At 40.2% G+C, this 21,038-nt stretch overlaps 3 protein-coding genes and 1 long non-coding RNA gene across 8 annotated transcripts; 2 read left to right on the forward strand and 2 right to left on the reverse strand.

The window, feature by feature from the left end:
- The first annotated feature begins 425 nt into the window (after positions 1-425).
- LOC143210832 (uncharacterized) lies at positions 426-13,448 on the forward strand. Of its 4 annotated transcripts, none has more exons than XM_076428049.1 (8): positions 426-581; positions 7,462-7,598; positions 7,676-7,800; positions 8,842-8,981; positions 9,658-9,869; positions 10,504-10,744; positions 11,832-12,079; positions 12,584-13,448. In XM_076428049.1, the coding sequence occupies exons 1-8, from the start codon at positions 572-574 to the stop codon at positions 12,812-12,814; spliced, it is 1,344 nt and encodes a 447-aa protein (XP_076284164.1). In that variant the 5' UTR covers positions 426-571; the 3' UTR covers positions 12,815-13,448. The 4 variants fall into 4 exon arrangements, with proteins under 4 accessions (XP_076284164.1, XP_076284163.1, XP_076284165.1 ...); XM_076428048.1 differs by lacking the exon at positions 426-581 and adding an exon at positions 5,076-5,815; XM_076428050.1 differs by lacking the exons at positions 426-581; positions 9,658-9,869; positions 10,504-10,744 and adding exons at positions 5,094-5,815; positions 9,337-9,363.
- On the reverse strand, positions 10,741-14,267 carry LOC143210849 (uncharacterized). Of its 2 annotated transcripts, none has more exons than XR_013009341.1 (3): positions 13,947-14,267; positions 11,749-13,408; positions 10,741-11,669 (listed from the first exon to the last, which is right to left on the reverse strand). It is a non-coding gene; the product is annotated as an uncharacterized LOC143210849 (long non-coding RNA). The 2 variants fall into 2 exon arrangements; XR_013009342.1 differs by lacking the exon at positions 13,947-14,267 and adding an exon at positions 13,543-13,940.
- On the forward strand, positions 14,168-17,899 carry Mon1 (vacuolar fusion protein MON1 homolog). The gene is made up of 7 exons (XM_076428047.1): positions 14,168-14,680; positions 15,122-15,444; positions 15,509-15,752; positions 15,822-16,106; positions 16,212-16,402; positions 16,869-16,971; positions 17,052-17,899. Exons 1-7 carry the CDS (start codon positions 14,408-14,410, stop codon positions 17,190-17,192), a joined length of 1,560 nt encoding a protein of 519 aa, XP_076284162.1. The 5' UTR covers positions 14,168-14,407; the 3' UTR covers positions 17,193-17,899.
- Prp38 (pre-mRNA processing factor 38) lies at positions 17,895-19,523 on the reverse strand. The gene is made up of 3 exons (XM_076428060.1): positions 19,302-19,523; positions 18,730-19,097; positions 17,895-18,486 (listed from the first exon to the last, which is right to left on the reverse strand). The coding sequence occupies exons 1-3, from the start codon at positions 19,463-19,465 to the stop codon at positions 18,113-18,115; spliced, it is 906 nt and encodes a 301-aa protein (XP_076284175.1). The 5' UTR covers positions 19,466-19,523; the 3' UTR covers positions 17,895-18,112.
- Between the last annotated feature and the right edge of the window lie 1,515 nt (positions 19,524-21,038).

The following is a 21,038-nucleotide window of genomic DNA, read 5'->3' on the forward strand; positions in this document are numbered from 1 at the left end:
CTATATTTAGGGATTAAGTAGCGCAATGCATATACTAATTATTCAACATGCCATAGTCCGTATAAATATTAATTATTGGAAAATGTTAATATGTTTCTAAAACTGTTTACGTCGTCCATACATATGGTATACTTATACTAATCTTTAGACGTCAATGGTACGATTTAAAAAGAATTATTCGCCGGTATTACGTTGAACTATTTAACCGCGGTTATAAATATCGTGATAGAAACTTAATTACAGTTTTGCTTCATTATTAGGACATTTTTCGATGAGTATGTATTCGTATATGTCTTGTAGGCAGTACTGCTTTTTTTAGCGTTTCTGCAAAGTAAAGACGAATTTGCATCAATAATTTCTGACTCATACCATTCCTCTAGTCAGATTAATTATCGCTTGCAAATCGCCGGCGTTGCATATCTTCAGTGCGCATGCGCGGCTGAACCGCCTCCATAGTCGTAGAGCGTCAAAACGACGCGGCATAACGCAGTACGAATTCAGTCTTTGTAGAGTGTGTATCGATTCCCTTTCGTGTCGAAGATTTCGTTTATTGTTCTTCAAAGAAGACAGCATGGCTATCTGTGAGCACATTTTCGTTTATAATAATCATCTTTCTTCTCTGAATATCAAAATATATACGTATATAAATATCAAGTTAGTCTTCTGTCTAATTGCCGGTATCCGACACCGGAAGTTGCAACACCTACACGAGAAATCTCGCATTACCCCGAACAGGAGTTTATGAAATTACTGTACGAATATGTTGGTGGCTTTATTTCATTTGTTAATGTCGATTCAGTGGAAGTTGTTAGAATTTTCTTTCTGTGCATAAACGAATTGCGTTGCACTTGGTATGCTTACCGGCTTCCTTATTTGAACATCCTTTTTTTCAAGATAGAGTTCGGTCAATTTCCGAGTATCCTATTATTTTGAGTAACACTTTCATGCAGTAAACGACCCTGGTCTCATAAATAGGCGGTTGTCATCGAACTACTTCAAAGGATGAGAACACATAGTATTTTCGGAGGAAGTGAAGCACAACCGAGAATTCCTCGCGTGACTCTTGGTGCTTGTCTATATTTATCGACTGGATTCGATATTCTATTGAATTCCAGCGTGGCCGTTTCTTGCAAAGGTTACCGAAGCATGATCTTGAATTACCACTGCTCTCTATTATTTCATACGCTGCACAGCGCTCCGTGATTCTAATCTGACTAACGTATTCCAGCATTTCTCCGAACTCGAAGGACCCTAAATCCTGCGACTGTTGTCGTTGGTAGCATACGTAACCCAATGATTTATTTTAATATCTAAATATTAAGAAATATATAAATTGCTAACTTGAAAATTGTGTGAAGAAAGTATCGGCGGCTACGTGATATTGAATCTGTAAATTATAAATGATGTTTACGGGTCCAACGAGTATATTGCAGCCGATGTATCGATCATCGATTTTGCGAGTGGAGTCCTCGCCGTCCTCGGACCGTTACGTGTTTATACGCTTTCGCAGACTGTCTTTTCTTGTGTTCAGCTAAATATAGTGTACGGGCGCGGCCGTTGCCGGTTTGACAAGCCGGCCGGCTTTCTTAACTCACAATGCGATTTCACGAGGCCACGGGATCTATTAACCTAGAATTCGAAACTGTCACGGAGCATCTTCACGGTTAGGCTCTGTCCAGTTCCGTTACTGCTTCTTATACCGCTATAGCATCATCGCGACAAAACACGACTTCTCAGAGATCCCCTATCATCAGCAATTCCGTCTTGGAGGTCTGAGGACAATTACGCGAATTGTCACTCCTTTGTACACTATTTATAGCCCAAGTCTTCTAGTATTTCATTTACTTCTTATTTTGACCGTTTTAATCGCCCGTTTGATGAATAATAAATTATCGTCCACCGTTTGTATCACCGAATTTAACCCTTTGCACTCAGAGCTATATTTTAACGAAATACATAATTGAACATTCCTTCCGCCCTAGAATAATTTTATACAATACTTAAATGTTTAGAGTAATCGATTAGATACCAACTTGTTTAATAATTTAAACAATATTTTGAATAACGGTACAGCAATTTTTCTCGAGAGAGTGCTATAATTTTTCTTTCTGTATCAATTACGAGGAATAGTTCTTATATTCTTTTAATCCTCGTTCTGTTTTAAATTTTATCTGCCCATTTTTGTCGCGATAATCAGCAGGCTAGTAATAAGATAGCTGTCCTCACTATTTAGTCTTGTTGTTTCTGGCTTACATTATAGACGTGGAGTGGACAGCTATTATGACTGTACCACGGCGAACAGGTTATGATAAGTTTATTATTAGCCGCGCGTGTTACAGGTTTTAGAAACCTCTTTATTTCCGTATAACGTATCCTGACCGCGGAAGCTGAAGGTCGAATATGTTTACAACGCAAACCGGACTCGTCGGACCGCAGATGAGAAAAATCTGGACGTTATTAATCGATCTCTCCTCGGCTGAAATTTCAGCGGCCGTTCGTGGCCACCGGTCACGTCATGTATCTACCTTGCTGGCAAAAGGAAGACGGTTGCTATGCGAGGTCAGTGACAGAGAGGATAGACGCTAGACTCCGTAGGTGAGCGTGTCTAGCCGCTTGCAGCCGTTCTTTTTCGCAACCAAAGCGAGTCCAATGACATGTGTGCAATTTATTGTTATTGCTTCGGGAGCCATCTTGAATATACAAAGTACCTGTTGCTGCGATCGACCACGTTATAGTTGTGACACGTGTCCGGTAATTTCGAGGGGAAATTCGATGAAGGAATTAGTGTATCGTCGATGGCAACGGTAATTAATGTCGGTCGACGATTGAGATTAATTCTTCGAGGTGCATACCGTTAACAAATTACGTTAGCGGCGAGATATAACCCGGCCGATCTTGCGCAATGGGAAATTGACTCAATGACTCTAATTTTCGCATTGTTATGTTAATTGTAACACGCCTCGCGCGATACAGGCTCTGTGTGGTCTAATCGGTTCGCCGGGATATTAACATTCTGCGGCTGATTGCGATCTGGGTTGCCATCTTTGCAGCACCGGGGGCCGGAAATTACTATTAATGGAATAGGAAGAGCGACTCGGTCCACACGAGAACGCGCGAGAACTTGGTTAAGCACACGTAATTAGACACACGCGGGGATTCGAATTACGGTAGTACACGGTTAAATTTACATCAGTTCGGGAGCCAGCAGCTAGGTAAACTCTTGCGGGCTGGACATCTTTTTTCTCGAGGACTGACTCGAGCATGCCTCGACGAAGTGAGAGAATCAAACAACGAACAGAAGCGAGGTAAACGTAGTTCATACGTTGAATATAGGCGACCGAGGCGCATTTCCAAGGGAGACCGTGATTGAACAAAATAAACATGCAATAAAAGAAATGTCATTTTCAGTGTTTGTCGGCTTACCATCATAATTATAGCATCAACAGATAGCCGAGATTCTCACGATTAAAACGAGTCCAAACACGAGATAAATCGGACTATTTATGTATCTTGATCGATTTATGTGCATTATTATGACGTAGCGTCCTCCATATTGAATCGGTAAAATTTACCCCGTCCGATTTACCCCGTGTTTGGACTCGTTTTAATCGGAAGACTCTCAGGCATCCATTGATGCTGCAATTAGAAAAGTCACACGATAATTACGGAAAATAACAAAAATATACTGAATTTAAAAATATCGGTAAGTGGATTTAAAAGAAATGTTGTATTATATTATACATATAATGAACAAGACAAATGTATTCTTTGGTAACTTTTGCCGTGAGAAAAATGATGTAGAACTATTGTAGGAGATAAGTAATGATTTGAACGCGTTTTATAATATCACTTACGTTATCGGCGACGCGGTTCTGCGACCGGAACAATCTCGCTGTGAAAGTTCGTCGTGCTGATCAGTTTGAATCATCGACGTACCGTAATGTGAAGTAATTGGCATCGAAACAGCAGTGACATCAGCGCGATGACGTTTCTGACCTCGTCTAACGCGACTTTCTATTATCTTTAATTTTGTTATCGACGTGCTGGACTTGCGATTTCAACGGATGTGAGAATGTTCATGGACAACATACAAGTTATTTATAGTGACGAGCGTTATGGGGTCCACCGGTGGGGGAAACTTGTGACCCCTATATATTGAAAGTGGCAATTTAAGTCACGTTCACGTTTGAATCACTTCGTTAAATGAAGTCGAGTTAATTCTAGAAACTCACCGTAACGAAGTGAGAATGTGTAAAATGGTCATGATTTTACACAATGTTTTAATAATGTCGAGTATCTGATGGAGTAGGAAGAATTGAATGGGAATTTGAGAGATGTTTCAGCCCATCACTACTTTCATTTAAAACCAATATCCAGATCCAGACTATATATTGAATTGATCAGAAAAAATGAAATGGAAATTCGAGAGTTGTTCGAAGCCATCACTACTTTCATTAAGAATCAATATCTAGATCTAGACTAACAATACAACTTCTACTGAGTATCTAATATTGAATTGATTTAGAAAAATGAAATGAGAATTCCAGAATTGTTTCAACCCAACACTACTTTCATTTAAAACCAATATCCAGATCCAGACTAAATATTGAATTGATTAGAAAAAATGAAATGGGAATTCGAGAATTGTTCGAAGCCATCACTACTTCCATTAAGAAAGAACGACGTTTCTTAGACAGACCAACTTCAAGAGAGATCTTCAAGTTTGTTGACGAAAGACTTTGCCAAGCAATTTTACATGTTTTGCAAACAGATATAAAAAACGGATGTTTAGTAAAATTGTCGATAAATTATTTGGCGAACGAGTAAAAAAGTTAAAAGGTGCCTGCAGTGGAGATAAGACTTCAGATAGGAATCGTTTTGAATGGGCGAGCGTCTCGCGGAAGAATCTACAATCGCTGTTTAAAAAACGACGACCCCCAAATTACTGATTTCTTAATGTTACGATGACATGCTGATGTCAGCAACGGGAACACGGCCATCGTGACACAAGTCACTATTTATAAGCGTTGCGTTCCTTCGTTCGTTCCGCAAAACGAAGTGTTCGGTGAATTGGTAGTCGCTTCGATGGCTAGTACGCGCGAAAACAACCTTCTGGACGATCGTTCCATCGATCACCGATCGTTCGTTAATTCCGTGCCGGTCAGCGCATTCCATCGAGTGATCTTGTACCGAAATAGTGACCTTAAACCAGCTGCTTTATTCCACAATGGGAAAATTACATAAATGTCCGAACGCAATTTTGTGAATCGTGTAATCATACGACTATAAACAATCGCAATGATGTAACTCTCGGACCATTAAAATCGATGCGATCAAGACTTACAGTCGCAAATCAATTCGCAGCGTAATTTGCGTGTACATAAACAATATGATGTAATAAAACAAGGATTGTTCGTTGAGCTGACAAAGTCAATTAAAATGTTTAATGCACTGTTAAGGTGGTAATAAATAACAAAGTGTTCATAGTGTATATTAATAAATCGATAGAATTTCGAGAAACGAGTCGATTCAGTCGCATAAGTGTTCACGCGTGTGAAACAGTCGAGTAAAGAAAAGTTAATCGCCAATATTGACACGTGACTATTTAACATGAAGCCAAGGATGTTCCGTGTCCACGACTGACCCGTTGCAATCTTGTAAATAATCAGTATAATGGGATCTCGCGACCGTAGACTATCTAACTTCTATCGTAGCGTGTTACCGTGGAACTTTTTATTGAACACTGTTATACTGCTGTTGATTTTTATCTTCACGGACGTGGGCCATCATTTGTGGTCTCTGTTCGATCCGTCAGGTAAATATTCCCAATCCATCAGGAAAAGAAATTATTGCGTGGTGTCATTTGTCAAAGAATTTGAAGCATTTACAGTATTTTCAAATAATAAAATCGGCCTGTAACTTTTCGTTCTTTTTCTGTCTCCGGTAAAAAATCACTTCATGTCGTTGTGCTTCTTTTACAAAACATGCTTGCGTGAAACGTTCGAAAAAGTCCAATAAACAAACGTTAGTCGCGCGTCTAATTACGTAATTAAAAGCCGAACGTGTTAACGTTTACCATCGCAACGTTCAATCGTAAAAACGGATATCTACCAATCAGGGTTCGGGCTGGGAGTTGATTCGATGCGTCGCGAACAACTTGAATTTATGGCTGTGTACGAAATCGCTTGCAGCCGGCGTTTCTGCTCGAAGGCAGTAGGAACAAGAAGAAAAAGAACTCGCATCTGACTCGTCGACGCCGGCATTCCATTTCCGTCGAGGAAAACCCGCGCGTTTAATTGAAGACAATCAACTTGCGGCCATAAATTCTCCGCGAACTAGAAATAGAGGGGTGGCGAACTTGTCTTGCTGAACTGGGTCCTTTGCTTTTTACAATTATCGTCGTTGGCTTCCTCGTGACTTTCCGAATGAATTACTTCGTTTGAACTACACAAATGCACGATATTGATGCACACAATTTTTGCTTTTATATTAACATTCAGAGTGTAGTTATAACGTTATTATTGTGCATGAAGTCATCATCTTGGCACTCGTCCTTCGAGCACCAAGACCGTTTAATCCCTCCAGACGTTTATCGACTGTGTCGAGATCATCGGCGAAGATTTCTAATCACGCGAGACGTGATCTAGACGTGGAATTATGGCGGCCACCGGGATATTGATCGATGCGAGTCCTGCATTGTCCTACTTTCGTTCGTGATATCGTCAGACTGGCGTCCAGACGTCTGGACGTTCTAGGAAAAACGTTGCTCCACTTTCGTAGATTGAAAATTCGCCTGTTTGCTCGTTTCGCGTGGTAAATGGACCTTATTGTACTTTAAGGTGGTCGTTAGAAGAATTGCTACCTCTGGCTGACAGAATTCGGTCAGAAAATCCATTTGTCTTAAACACTAACGCTGAAGCTATCGAATGAATAAGGAATGACATTTTTATTTCATTTGGGGCATACATGTTCGTGGAATATTGTTGAATAAATTAATGATGAATTGCTATCTCTAGTAGTATACATACAAAAGTCCTGAAGCTTATTAAATTGATCGGAATTGTAGCATTTATTTTTTGGTTTTATAATGAACTGATATGCAACATAATATTACAAAAACAATAGTTACGTAACTGTTCACTCTAGCAGAGCACGGTCGATAGACTTCGAGTTTGGTGATGAAGCACACATTGCTGTGAGAGGATCGATCGAGTAGCTTTTCAGTCTTCGAGAAGTCCAACTGGGACGATTTAGCAGCTGTCGGGGTTTTTGTGTCGAGAATTCTCTGTAGAAGATCAATGGAACCTCGTGTTAGACTAGGTCAACAGTTCTTTCTCGAAAACTGCTCCCCTTGCTCTCCGAAATTCTCTGAAGATCCTTCGGAATTTAACATTGTAGTGGAAATAGGAAAATTCAGTTAATCAACATTAACACAACAATTTTCCAATTTTTTGTTGTTAGCACTCTCCACTGAGGACAAGTTGGAGTACAAATTCTACCCGGTAGCCAGCGGGCAGCTTCAGTTCCGGGTAAAAACAGCCAATGATGCCCACGTTGCTCTCACCACTGGTCCCGCAGAGGGAGAACCCATGTACGAGGTAAAAACAATCAAAATATAATCAAAACAAATCCATCCGGCACATAACAACAACAATGACATATGTAATTCAATCAGGTTTTCATCGGTGGATGGAGCAACGCCAAATCCGTGATTCGCAAGAACAAGACGAAACCCGAAGCCGCGGAAGTAGAGACACCCGGTATATTGAGTCCCGATGAATTCCGCGGTTTTTGGATCAGGTGGGGTATACAATAATAAACGTCGATATTGATAGCTTCTAGAATGAGAAGTATACAATGGTTCGGATGCTCTAAGGTTGGCCTCTAGCGGCCGCGCGCGGTCGTGGTTCACCACGCATTCAAATCTCCAAGGCAGGGCTGTACATATATATTTCTGTAATTGAGACTCGAGGAGATCGAATTGATCAAGTGCGCGTAATAAAAAGTAATAGAAACGGAGCTGTATCCATAGGTGTAGCTGGCAAACAACAGCCTTTGAAATGCTAGATTGCAAACACGTGGCTACCAACATAATAGTCCAGTCAACGAAAAGTTGTAGAGGGAAATGGAAGGAACACAATTTTTAACTTCGGGTCTTTGTTTGGACCCTTTTTCGGTTTTCCGCTTATATCTCGGAAACTATGCGCCCTAGCGATAAGACCATTCTATACAAAATTAAAGCTGACAAAATGTGCCACAAGATTGATTGATTCAGTTTTTCGTTATCTCGCATAGTTTCCGAGATATCCGCGCTGAAAGTGCACTAATTGTGCTGAAGAGTTAGCTAGTCAAATAAGACAAAAAACGTGAAATTTGAGCACGCATATCTCGGAAACTATGCGAGATAGCGAAAAACTGAATCGAATCGATCTTATGGCACATTTTGTTAGCTTCAATTTTGTATAGAATGATCTTATCGCTAGGACGCATAGTTTCCGAGATATAAGCGGAAAACCGAAAAAGGGGGTTCTACGTGCCCCACTGTACCCCGCTCACCTCCTAGGAATAGGGACTTTTAGTATGTTTAAAAATTATGTTCCTTCCATTTCCTCCTACAGCCCCCTTATGAGCATTCATTGACTGGACTATATAATTATAGCAAAAATTTTCAATTTATGCGAATGGTATAAGGAACTCTCTAACAATAAGATAATAATTTATTATGAACGGTTCTATTCTCGAGACGTTTATAGAATGTCAAGGTGATAGACTCGATACTAGGCGGCCTGGAATCAATTCTGGCTGTCACAAGAGTGATTTCTGACATGATAATTCTTTCAGATGGGGCGACGGTGCTATTTCCGTGGGCAAAGAAGGCGAACCGAGCGCATTCCTCACCTATACCGATCCGGATCCCTTCGGAATCGGTTACTTTGGAGTGTGCACTGGTTGGGGTGCCTCCGGTGAATGGATGATTGAAGGTATTCTATTTTTAATGCTCTCTTCGGGGTTAGAAGGTTCTACTAGAATTGCTTTCTCTTGTAGTAGTTTAGATCAATACTCTAAAGCAAGTGTCCTTTCGTATAAAGGATAGGGTCTTTCCGAAGCTCTCTCTATTATAGTAACCTCTGAAGTATATTATTATGCTGCTTTGAATGATATAGAAGTAATATTTTGCAAATAGTGTACATATTATTACGATAGACAATTCGCAGCACAATAAGGTTCTTCGCCCAGATATTCAAGTATCTTTTACAATTTATTAACACGATCTTGTTCCTGGTACTTAATCGGACGTCGGATGGATGATCTACTAATACACCATCGTCCACACAGCCATCTGTGTCGGTGATCACGATCGTTGTACGTATATCAAACGGAGCTTGACCGGAGAAACGTAGTTGCATCCCTTAGATAGAGCTTTTCTGCTCGAATATGATTGATTTGTTCCTAGCACGTTTGACCCCCCGCCTTTGTACCGTCCAATTCAATTAGACCTGATTTAAACACCTGCACAAGAAGCAAAGTCATGCTTGTCAATTTAGTTTTAGACACTTTAAGAGCTGTGGCCAAGAAAATCGAACTGAAACGATCAGGGACAGGACACGAGATAATAATCTGGGGTGGGAATTATGCTTTTCTTTCCTTTCTGTGAAGGACACGGCTCCCTGTCAACGCGGAATCAGTTAGTCTACCAGTTTCGAAACGTAAGAAGCGGTGCGGTCCTCCTGGACGTGAAGGCCAAGAGCAACGCTCACATTGCCTTGACCAACAAAAAGTCTGCATCCTCCCCTATGTACGAGATCATGCTCGGGGGTTGGGAGAACATGGCGTCCGTAATCAGATACGATGGCAAACAGCCCGACAAGGTTCGCTGTTGAACAACGTTGTTCCTTCAGCCCTTTAGTCTTGTAAATTCGCGAGTTGTTCTAACCCATCACTACTTCCATTAACCTTTCGCACTTCTTTGTTGAATGTGACTCGACATCAGAAAAAGAATTATGTGTATTTGGTTCTTCCTTTATTCATTTGATTTCTTATTTATTAGTTAAAAACAAATATAAGTTTCACAAATATAAATTACAACAAAGTTTGAGAGCTACATTTAATATAATTAGTAAACAAAATTATTTAAAATAAGTAGCAGTCGAGAAACTGACCTTTGAAGTAAATTTAAAATGTGTGGTAGGAAGTTGTTGGCAACAAAATTGAAAAATAATTCGGAGTGCAAAGGGTTAAAAAAGTTATGCTACTTGAACAGCCGATTACTCAAGTTTTCCTTCTAAATAAAAGTAGCAATGGGTTAGAATAACTCGCGAGTCAACCAAGCTAAGAGTGCATTTGCGTCAATTACGTTGACCAACGCGTCTGTCGACGTATCAAAGAGCCGAAAAGCGTAATTGGACAGGTGTATCGCAAAGACACGAAGGGTTGAAGGAACCCTCGCGTTTCCGGCTTCGGCAAGGAGTGGCCCGCCCTAAACGGCTGATTCTGCACGGACAGGTGCGCGTAAACACGCCAAACCTACTGAACGAGAGCCAGTCGAAGAAGTTCGCGATCACTTGGCTCGACGGCTTGATCACGGTTAGGAATGGCGATCTAAACGGTCCCGTGATCATGGAATGGCGGGATCCTAAGCCGATCGGCGTGAGCTACGTGGGCGTGCGCACTGGTTGGGGTGCAACCGGGAAATGGCAACTTCGTACCGCACACTATCCACCCCTTCCGAGACCCGGTGCTAAAAGTAATTTCACTGAAAAGTATTTTTTTTGTCGGGACAGAAATTCTTTTTAACACCGCTGCGAACATGTGGAAGCTTGGCCTCGATTACCCGAACTAAACAACACTGAAAAATTGAATTAGTACAGTATTGCCTCGGCAAAGAGGGTGTGGTACTTTGGGAAACATTGGATCAGTGGCGGAACTACAAATTTTCGGTCGCAAAAATATAATTTCGGGCACCCAGAAAAAAGACAATTTATATTATACTTTTAATTCAATTTAAATTAGGGATAATTTTAGTAAAATTGTAGTTCCGCCCCTCCATTGGATGCACCGGGGTAATATTGTACATTTAGAATTTATTTCGAGGAGGAGCATTAAAATGCAAACCTATTTTCGACACTCGGATATTGTTTATACTCTTTGCTCATCCAGCGCATCGACGGAACTCGGGATCATTGAGCAAAAGCAATTGTTCTCGCTTGGCTGGCGACAACAGATTCGAACGTCTTGTATGGAAATTTATTCCTCGAAAGTTTGATAAATGGCTGAAGGGAATGGTTTGAGGAGATGGTCTTGAACGCTCGATTGAGTTTGGCGTGATTATGTTCTGTGTTGCTAACTGTGCACGACCATGCTTATCTAACACCAGCACCAAGTATGCCGAGGTCCTATCATTATCTCCCGCAGACGCATAATTTTCTTCATCTCGAGACTTTCATTGATTTTAATGTAATTTTCCAAGCGGTCCCCTTTAATCAATGGATCCCCATAATGAGAAGATTGAAAGAAAGCGATTAGGATATTTATGTCCCATTGATATTCACGCATCATCGCTTCAATGTCATCAGCGCGACGTTAATTGGAACATATATGTATAAATGCTCCTTTCACTGGTTGCAATATTTTGTGGCATGTGTGTGCGCTGATTAAATCGGTGGTGAAACCTGAATAATTAAGAAAAATATTCAAACATTGTACATACATACGAAATTATATCTATAGCTACAAGAAGGATCGATGTACCCTCTTTTCGCTGTTTGTGTTGCACTGCCGATTCCGTCGTCGTTTAAGTATACTCCTTAATGTTCCAACGCACCTGCTTTCAGATACAACGAGCCCATCTGCTCCGCCTCCACCAGTGCAAGGTTTAGAAGCTGGCCAAGAGTGCTGGTGTGATGCAACAGGTGGCATGGTGCCTCCAGCTGCCGTCGAAGGTGGAAAGGACGATGATGAGCCCTTGTTTGTAGGCAGAGCTTTCCACGAGGGTGCTCTTCTGCCTGGAAAAGTGAAGCCTGCACACTCCGTTTGCTATGTTGCATGGGGTGGTCAGGAACACGGAAAGTCTGATTACCAGGTAATACCCCTCAAATGAATGCAATAAATGAGTGGTTTCACTCCGTATACAGTCAGCGACAATAATAAGTGGACACCTTTTTTATCAACAACTTTTATAACAACTTTTTTATCTGGGCCTGTAACGATAATTTAAAAAAAATGCGTTTTATAGATTTCGGTAACTTATATGCATACTGAAAATTTCATCGAAATCGGTCAACATTGCAATGAGCTACATACGTTTAAAGATGAGAGCTTAAGCGTAAAAGTCGCAGATTTTCAGCCTGACAAAACATCATTTTTTAAATTTTGTATGATTCCTACCAATTGCAATCGTAATAAATTTTGGTTCACTTATTCTCTAGCGAACTAGCCGGTCTAACATCTTTAAAAAATTCAAGTCCTTTGGACCAATTTCTAAAAACTTATGCGATTTTTAAGGGTGTCCACTTAATATTGCCGCTGACTGTAGTTATTTGACATAACACATCGAATTTCTTCAACAAAAACATTGCTATTGCAGGTCCTCTGTGGCTGCCACCCTAGCTGGGTTCCAACCACCGGAAACAACATTCCTCCCAACGCGATTCCTGGTGGCGAAACCGAAGACGGAGAGCCGCTCTTCGTCGGCCGCGTGCACCACGAAGGCACCTTGACCATCGGCAAGGTCCAGCCGTCCCATAGCGTCTGCTATATCGCATTCGCTGGTGCCGAGGTCGCCTTCCCCGAATACGAGATCATGGTTTCACAGTAATCGAGCAGAGATTACGCCGAGACAGATCAGAATTAAACAACGCTGCGCCGACTCGTCGATGAATTTTCATAATTGCTTGAATGATCTTATTCTCGGAAAGCTGTGTTCAATGTTGAAAAAAGCAATGTTATATGATATTGTTGTTATCATAATAAGCGTTAAAGCAATACACTATTTATCTGTAAAAAATATTTACAACGATGCGGTTTCTTTTCGATGAGAGAATCTCATGATGATAGTCAATATTTTTTATTGAGAAAACGGGGACGTGTATTAGAGGATCATGAATCTCATATGTGTGCAAACTAGTCTAGCTGCAAGCGAATTCATCGACAAGTCGATGCCCGTAACATGTGTCCACTTTCGCACTTGAATTCACGATGTAGAACGCGCAAATCAATCTGGCAATATATGTAGCTCGGCTATGTATGCAGTTATATTACTTGTTGTTAACTCCAGTTGTACGCCGTTTCGACGATCGTTGCCTTTGACTCGTTCCTGCTCGAACGAGAGCATCGCTAGAGCGTATATTCAACAGCCACATAGTTTTTTAACGCACGACACTTATCGCTTTTCTGAAGTTATTTTTGGATTCTATATTATTGTAATGAAACAATAAATATTATAAATTATATACGACGACTTTCATTTTCTGAAAGGCATTGCTGTATAATTTTGTTAGCTCTCATAGTTTAACACTTTTATACGTAAAATTTGCAATCCTCAACCTTTTCCATTTTGCTATACGAAATCGAGTGTATTTACTAGGGGTGGACGGGTACCCGGAAATTCAGGTTCGGGTTGGGCCCCGAAAATTCGCGATACCCGGAAATCTCGAGTACCCGAATCCGATAAAAAATTGGATTTTACTCTTCCTTCAATTATACAAAAAGGAAGAAGAGCTGAAAAATTGTGTTTTCTTCACAAAAATTTAAAATAAAATAGTTTTCGTACAATGCGATGCACTGTTTTCTTTTTTTTATATTTTATATTATTTAAATAAAATCCGAAAACATTTATAAAAATCTGAAAGAATAATAATATGCGCATAAAATCAGATTGAGGAACCACACCCGACCCGCGACTTAATTTTCGGATACCCACCCACCCCTAGTATTTACTGATAGTATACCTGAACGTTTAATAATTTATTAAATGTACACAAAGTTTTTTAATAACGTGAAAATTCTTTTGACTGATATAATAGAGAAATTCTGAACGATCTTGATCTTTATAGTTTCAATGTATTAAAAAATTGCTGGTGAGCAAAGTGTTACAATCAGTTATCGAACAATCTCTTGACACATCCACGGTTATTTTCAAGAGAACTGCCGGTGGGTAAAGTCAAAAAGATGGGTGAATAAACAGTTGATAAACAGTGAATAAACAATTGTGCCTAGTCTGTCCAGTGTGCTGTGTAGTAATTTCTTGCGGGGGCGTGCAAGAGTGGCCGGACTGTCGGTCGGTTCGATGTTGTGTTCCAAATAAGCCGCACCAACAATGGCGGCTGAACCGTCACGACTAGCCGTTAAATGTCAACTGGAAGAGCGATTTTTGAAATAGTGGCAGGTCGAAAGTGTTTCATCGGTTATTATGGCGGAGAAAGAGCCTGCTGCTATCGACGATGAGATCGGGGATCTAGGGATCAAGCCAGGTGCTTCGACCGAAACGATATTCGTCACTACCGACAGTTTTGAGGAGTACGAGCAGGAGATCAGCAGCAGCATCGACGACAGGCAAATGAAAGAAAGCACAACGAGCACCATCTCCGAGATCCAGGAAGAGGCCCAAGACATTCCGATAACACCCAATGCGACGAACTCGCGAGATCTTCAGAAAACAGCTTCTCTCGATGATTCCGACGTAGTAGGTTTCATAACCTTTTCCAGAAGAAACACCTTACATTCAATTCAATTTCAAGTTAATAGATTCCATCAAAATGTCGGCGATATCTTACGTTGATCGTTAGGCTACCGATATGTTCTGTTAATCATAAGAACTGTTTTGAATCAAGTTGGAGCCATATTATCTTTTAGGGTGACACCCACTCGTTGTCGTTAGCTGTTTAAAGGCTGGTTCTAGTGCCACGCAGCGTGAGCATGCTGTTCAGATTTCGTATTAAATAATGTCACAGCTGCTATGTTCAATCCGTAGTACGAGAACTGCGAAAATGGTATAGAAAACAGTAAGATCATGCTGCTTGGCATTTATCGACGTAGAAACGGAACAGCGGGATTACGCTGCTCGGCACTGTTCAACGTGTTATGAATTCTGATACTAAAACGGTTAATGTTCATTTTGTTTTAGGAGGATGTCGCCCATCGAATAGGTCAGAGTAGTTTAGATTCGGATCCCTTACGTTGCAAAATATGGCTGGCTCAAAGGAAACATATATTTATTTTAAGCCAGGCTGGAAAACCTATATATTCTAGATATAGTTCTGAGGATAAGCTAGTCACAGTAATGGGTGTCATGCAGGCCCTTGTTTCATTCGTCCAAGCAGGCAGTGATATGATTAGATCTGTGCACGCGGGAGATACTAATTTTGTGTTCGTAGTCAAAGGTCCACTGATACTAGTTGCAGTCTCCAAAACACTTGAAAGTGTACCTCAACTTACATTGCAATTAACGTACGTACACTGTTGAAATACCAATTTACTTCTCTGTGTACTAACAAACGGTCTTTCATTTCAGATACGTGTACAATCAGATAGTCTCTGTGTTGACACAGTCTCAGTTAACCAGAGTATATGATCAACGTAGGAATTTCGACTTGAGAAGATTGTTATCCGGCAGCGAAAGACTGATAGATCACCTATTAAATTTCATGGATAGAGAACCAGCATTTTTCCTAGGAGCCATTAAATGTTTACCCCTACTTCCTTCGATGCGAAGTTCCATTGCTCAGACCATTATCCAAACATGCGGGAAGATCAAGGTACATCGGATGTTCAGGATACTGTTTTGATCTCTCTTAAACGTTGTACTAACCAGTCACGCTTTCCAGAATTTAGTGTTTGCAATACTTCTAGCTAATAATCAACTGGTAACGTTAGTGAGAATGAACAAATTTTTTCTACATCCGGTGGACTTGCATATAATACAGAATTTGGTCGACAGTTCAGAGTCGCTTAAAACAGCCGAGAGCTGGACACCGATATGTCTGCCGAAGTTCGACGCCAACGGTTACATGCACGGGCATGTATCCTATTTGGCAGAGGACTGTCAAGCGTGTCTGTTGTTGCTCACTGTCGATCGGGACGTGTTCTTCATACTGTCCGAGGCGAAACAGGTGATTTAACGTTAAATGGTGAACCTGTAGGTAGCTGCTCTGCAGGTTCGTCTGCCAAATTCTTTCCAAGATTTTCAAAAACGTTTTACCAAATCTTCGTTTCAGAAAATCGTCGAGAAATTGAGACGAACGAATTGTCTGGAAGCAATCAACGAGTCCATGAACAAGCCACCGGTCACAACGGCTGACATCGGACTGCCAGAGATGCGACACGTTTTGTACAAATGTAAAAGTACAGCTCAGTTTTGGAGTCCTGGTCTTCAGCCTCCGTACACAACGGACGAAGAGATAGAACGGTACTTGGCGTGCAAAATTAATGAATACACTTTAATGCAGCGGTTTACATTCCGGGCCTCCCTACCATTTATTTTTTTAGTAGATATAATAAGAATCGACTCGTTTCTGGGATTGCAAGGGTGCGGGATGCGTTGTTTCATTTCTCGATTGTGCAAAGATGGGGCTTTTCAATAGTCAAAAGCACTAGATAAAAGATCAATCTAGGCCGCGATCGCCCTCAAGTCCTATTTTTACGTTTATGAGACGTAAAAATAGGATTTTTTAGGGCCATTGCGGCCTAGGTTGATCTTTTATCTAGCGCGTTTGAAGGCTCATCATAATAAAAACTTTATTACAAAAAATTTTGGTGCCTCCCCTGGCAGTAGTCCTCCCAGGTTGGAAACCACTGCTTTAATGCCAGCGTATTCATAAAAATTGAATACATAAAACAACTATAATTCTACAATTGCAACATTTTGTTCACAGATTGCTGGGTCTTTACCAGTGTCTGCACCATAGACTATACGCACCAAATCGACCATTGAAACTTATATTCCAACAATTGGACAAAGAGACTATGTTAGCATGGGTAAGTCGAATGTGATTAATCTTTGAGATCCGCTGTCTATTCATAATTCATGCGTTAATCTAATTGGATATGCATTGCAGGTAACACTGGGTTTCGAATTGTACGTCACGTTTGAACCGTTAGTAACCAAAGCTGATGCCATTGAATCAGCAAGCAAATTGGTGAAGTGGATCAAGAAAGAGGAAGAAAGATTATTTATTTTAAATCCGCCGACGTTTTAAGAAAAACACGATTCATCGGATAGATAACGTTTGAAAACGTGCAGTGCATTGTTTGAGAGCAGTTTATGTCGGCTAGATGGGAGTACCACGAATAATAGCAAAGGAAACTGCATCGAAAGTGGGCGATGCATTCATGTTGCTTTTTCTTTTCTCATATATCGACACTATAATTTTGCTCATTACTTTTAATTACGAAAGTACTGCGAGGTATGGTACTATGTGGAAATGTATATATTTAAAATATACCACGCGTGTAATTGTATAGATTACATTTATAGACAGGCTATGACATTATCCACTTTATTTTATTACATGGTGCTCGAGAAGATTTGCCATTGCATCGTTTAGAAAGTATAAACTCTGAGAAGCAAATTTTTATATCGTTCACGAAACGTGTCCACTCTGTAATAACTCTTTATCAACGATCGCAATGGTGAATGTTCTCTATTCTTTTGTAAATAATATTTACATTGTAAGTTTTAAATCGATGAGAAAGGAAAACATGATTCCAGAACGAATGAATAACGTAAGTTTATGAAGAACAAATAATGTTACTTGGAACGCGTATTGTACGGGTATGCTACTATGTAGCGTTTCTATCGATGAGTACTATAATTTTAATATGAAACTATTCCCTGTAAATGTTACACACCACGTTAATCATGACCGAAGTGTTGTACACACAATAAACGAATTCAAGACTTGTAGCATTCGGAAATTTTTATTTTCCTTATTATTAAAAAAAACATCTATTATTACGAGGCTGCGGATTTGTATGCAGATTCACTGTTTCAGAGATTAATTTATAGCAGCATTATATCACACGAGACAGAAAATCCAAGTATTTTTTTGATTATGTAAATGCATAAAAATCCGCACAGTATATTACATTCGGTAAAAAAGTTCTGCGACATTTACACTCAATGTCGAGCTCGATCACGATCCCGTCTTCGATCCCGATCTCTGTCTCTGTCTCTGTCCCTGTCGTCTCTTCTGTGTCGGTCTTTATCTCTGTCTTTATCTTTGTGCGAGGAGGAATGACTTTTCGGTGATTTGCTACGCTTCCGTTCTCGTCTATCTCTGTCTCTGTCTCTGCTTCTTGACCGTTGTTTCTCTCTGTCAGATTTTTTATCCGATCGTGAGTGCCTCTTGTCTCTGTCCCTGTGTCTGTCTCTTTCTCTTTCGTGATCATCCGTTCTTTTTCGTGTGTCTTCCTTAACTGGCGGAATATCTTCGTCTTCCGATGTTTCTATTCCTTCATCCATGTCATCTTCTAACGCTGACACCTTCCCCTCTGAAAGGTTTCGTTAATTATTACAATACTGTATTTATATTCTGTGGAAGTTCTGTCAAATTTTTTATTTATATGTTTATTTGTCAAAAATCATAACATAACATGAAACTCGTAAGTAACAGCTTCATACAATTCGAAGACTTTGAAATTTCAAACACATTGAAGTTTCCTTCGTTTCTTCGAAGAGCCGAAGCTTCGGAAAAGTAATAGTCCTACTAGAGAATACTGTATACGAAAGCCTACCTAATTCGTTATTTTCTTCCAGTACATGCCTCTTCTGTATTCTTGGTAAAATAACATCACAGCTTCTCTCTTCTCTCAGAAGTTCATCTATGAACTCGTCCATATGAATCAGCTCGAATTTACCTTGCTTACTCTGCTTTCTAAGTTTCCTATTGTCGTTGAATAATGGCTCTAAATATTTATAACAGTCTAGGGACGAGCCTGTTAATCTCATATACAACGCTCCCAATGCACGGACATACTTGAACTCCTCATTCTTTATAAATTCGACTATAATGTCCTTCTCAGGTTGTATTTGCAACATTTTTAATATTAGACAGAGAAATGGTGTAGGCTTGACATTTCCACCGAAAACACCACCGATAAACCTGTAATAGTACATATATGATACATGTCTGTTTTCGTTGAACAGTACATAGGTTATTTTTTATCGAACAAATTATACGCACAGATTGAATTTTCTCTAAGATATAAGATAGGTTATAGAATATAACAGAAAAGAGCGCAAGAACGAAATGATATATATTTGAGCGTAATGAGAAAATAAAGGAAAAAAGAAAATGTTATTTAACCTCAATTCCATAGCTTTGTCGACTAAAAGCTCCGCTGTCAAGGCAAAGCATTCTTCTTTCCAGTATTTTGAATCGTATACTCGAGATCTGATAATTTTCTCCACCAAATACTGGGGATTCGTACCTCGAATTGATTTTGCATCTTTTACAGTGCGATTTGCCATTTTTCGTCACTTTGAGGTTAGAATTATGCTGTGTACTTGGACCATATAAACACAGACGAGGTATAAGAGTAGATCAATCACCCAAAGTATTTTTCTGTCTCGCGTTCGGGGGGCTCTAGAGCCCCCTTACCATTCCGTGTCACATTCTACCGTATCGATAAAAACTAATATTGTGGAACTTCAGTGTTTTCTTACGCTCTCTGGAATATATAGGGTGTTCGACTACAGGTGGGAGAAAATTTAAGGGATGGTTCTCGACAATAATATAAGACGAAAATGAAGAATAAGAAATTGCGATTTCGGCTTCGTTATTTAGTTAAAAATCCGCCTAAAATGCGGCAACACGACTAACAGTTCGCTCTTGTTTTTCACTTTGAAAGAATCAGAGCCTTCTGCCTGATTCGCCTTCGATCCCCCCTGGATCGGAGACTTCTTCTCCGATTCACACCTTTTGCTCCGCGATAATTACTCGACATTTAATTTAGTATAAGTCCATCGTTGTAAGAAAGGGAGCCAGAAGGAATATTGCATTCGTTCTGACTCCCTTTCGGGTCTCTTGTGCAGCAACCTCCTCGTAGTGAGACCTGGGCAATCGGTATTATCCTTTATTTGTAAGAACTTTTAGTGTCTTATGAATAAAGGATAATATTGAGCTAATAGCTGCACATTTAATAAATATGTTGATTTTTCAATAAATTCTATTCCTATACCTATTGTGTCTTTCACAACATTTTGCAATTTTACCTTCCTTCAGATCAAAATATATGTATTATCCAAGCTGATTTGCCCCGGGCGTGAACAATGTCATATATCGTCTGGTTCTATTGAGGTAAAGAGACGAGATAGTATCTCGTCGGTGATAGTATTATAAGGCAATTACAGGATGGGTAATGTGAGCATTCTATACTAAATCATTCTTCTTCTACTTGACGAGTATCTCGTCGGTGGTAGAACTCTTAGTGTTGTGGTATTTCAGATCGCTGTAAGTTCCACATTATCCCCGCGCCCACCTGTGTTCACTTGCCTATGTCGCTGAATGACCGTGCCACCGACGAGATACTGAAATACTGTCTAGATACGAGACTGCCAATAGCACAGAGAGTATGCCAATAGTATCTCGTCCGTGCTAGTGATCATCTCTAGCCTCGATCAGATCGTACAACATCTTTAGCTTGGATCAGAACCTACAGTCGATGGTCGGTGGTGTGGGGAATGCTCCCAAATAAATTGTCTAATTATACATATATGATGATATCTATCTTCACACGCATAGCAATGGAACTACAATTTACAATTATAACTGATTATAACAGATGAAACGGCAGTAGAAGGTGATACTGAATTTTTCACGCACACGCACAAGTCAGATTAGCGGCCGCTTGACTTTCAAAATTGTAGAAATCGGAGCAAGGAAAGTTGCACGTTTTTCACATGAATATAAAGACGCTGTCTGCTGCCTTAACGGTCAGATTATACTAATGGTCAATAAACTTGAGAGAAATAGGTTCGTTTACGTGTCCAGCGCTTTAATTGTGACGGAATCTTCCGGACTACAACGAAGGCGGACATTGCA

The sequence above is a fragment of the Lasioglossum baleicum genome, chromosome 7 (assembly GCF_051020765.1).
Source record: "Lasioglossum baleicum chromosome 7, iyLasBale1, whole genome shotgun sequence".
NCBI lineage: Eukaryota > Metazoa > Arthropoda > Insecta > Hymenoptera > Halictidae > Lasioglossum > Lasioglossum baleicum.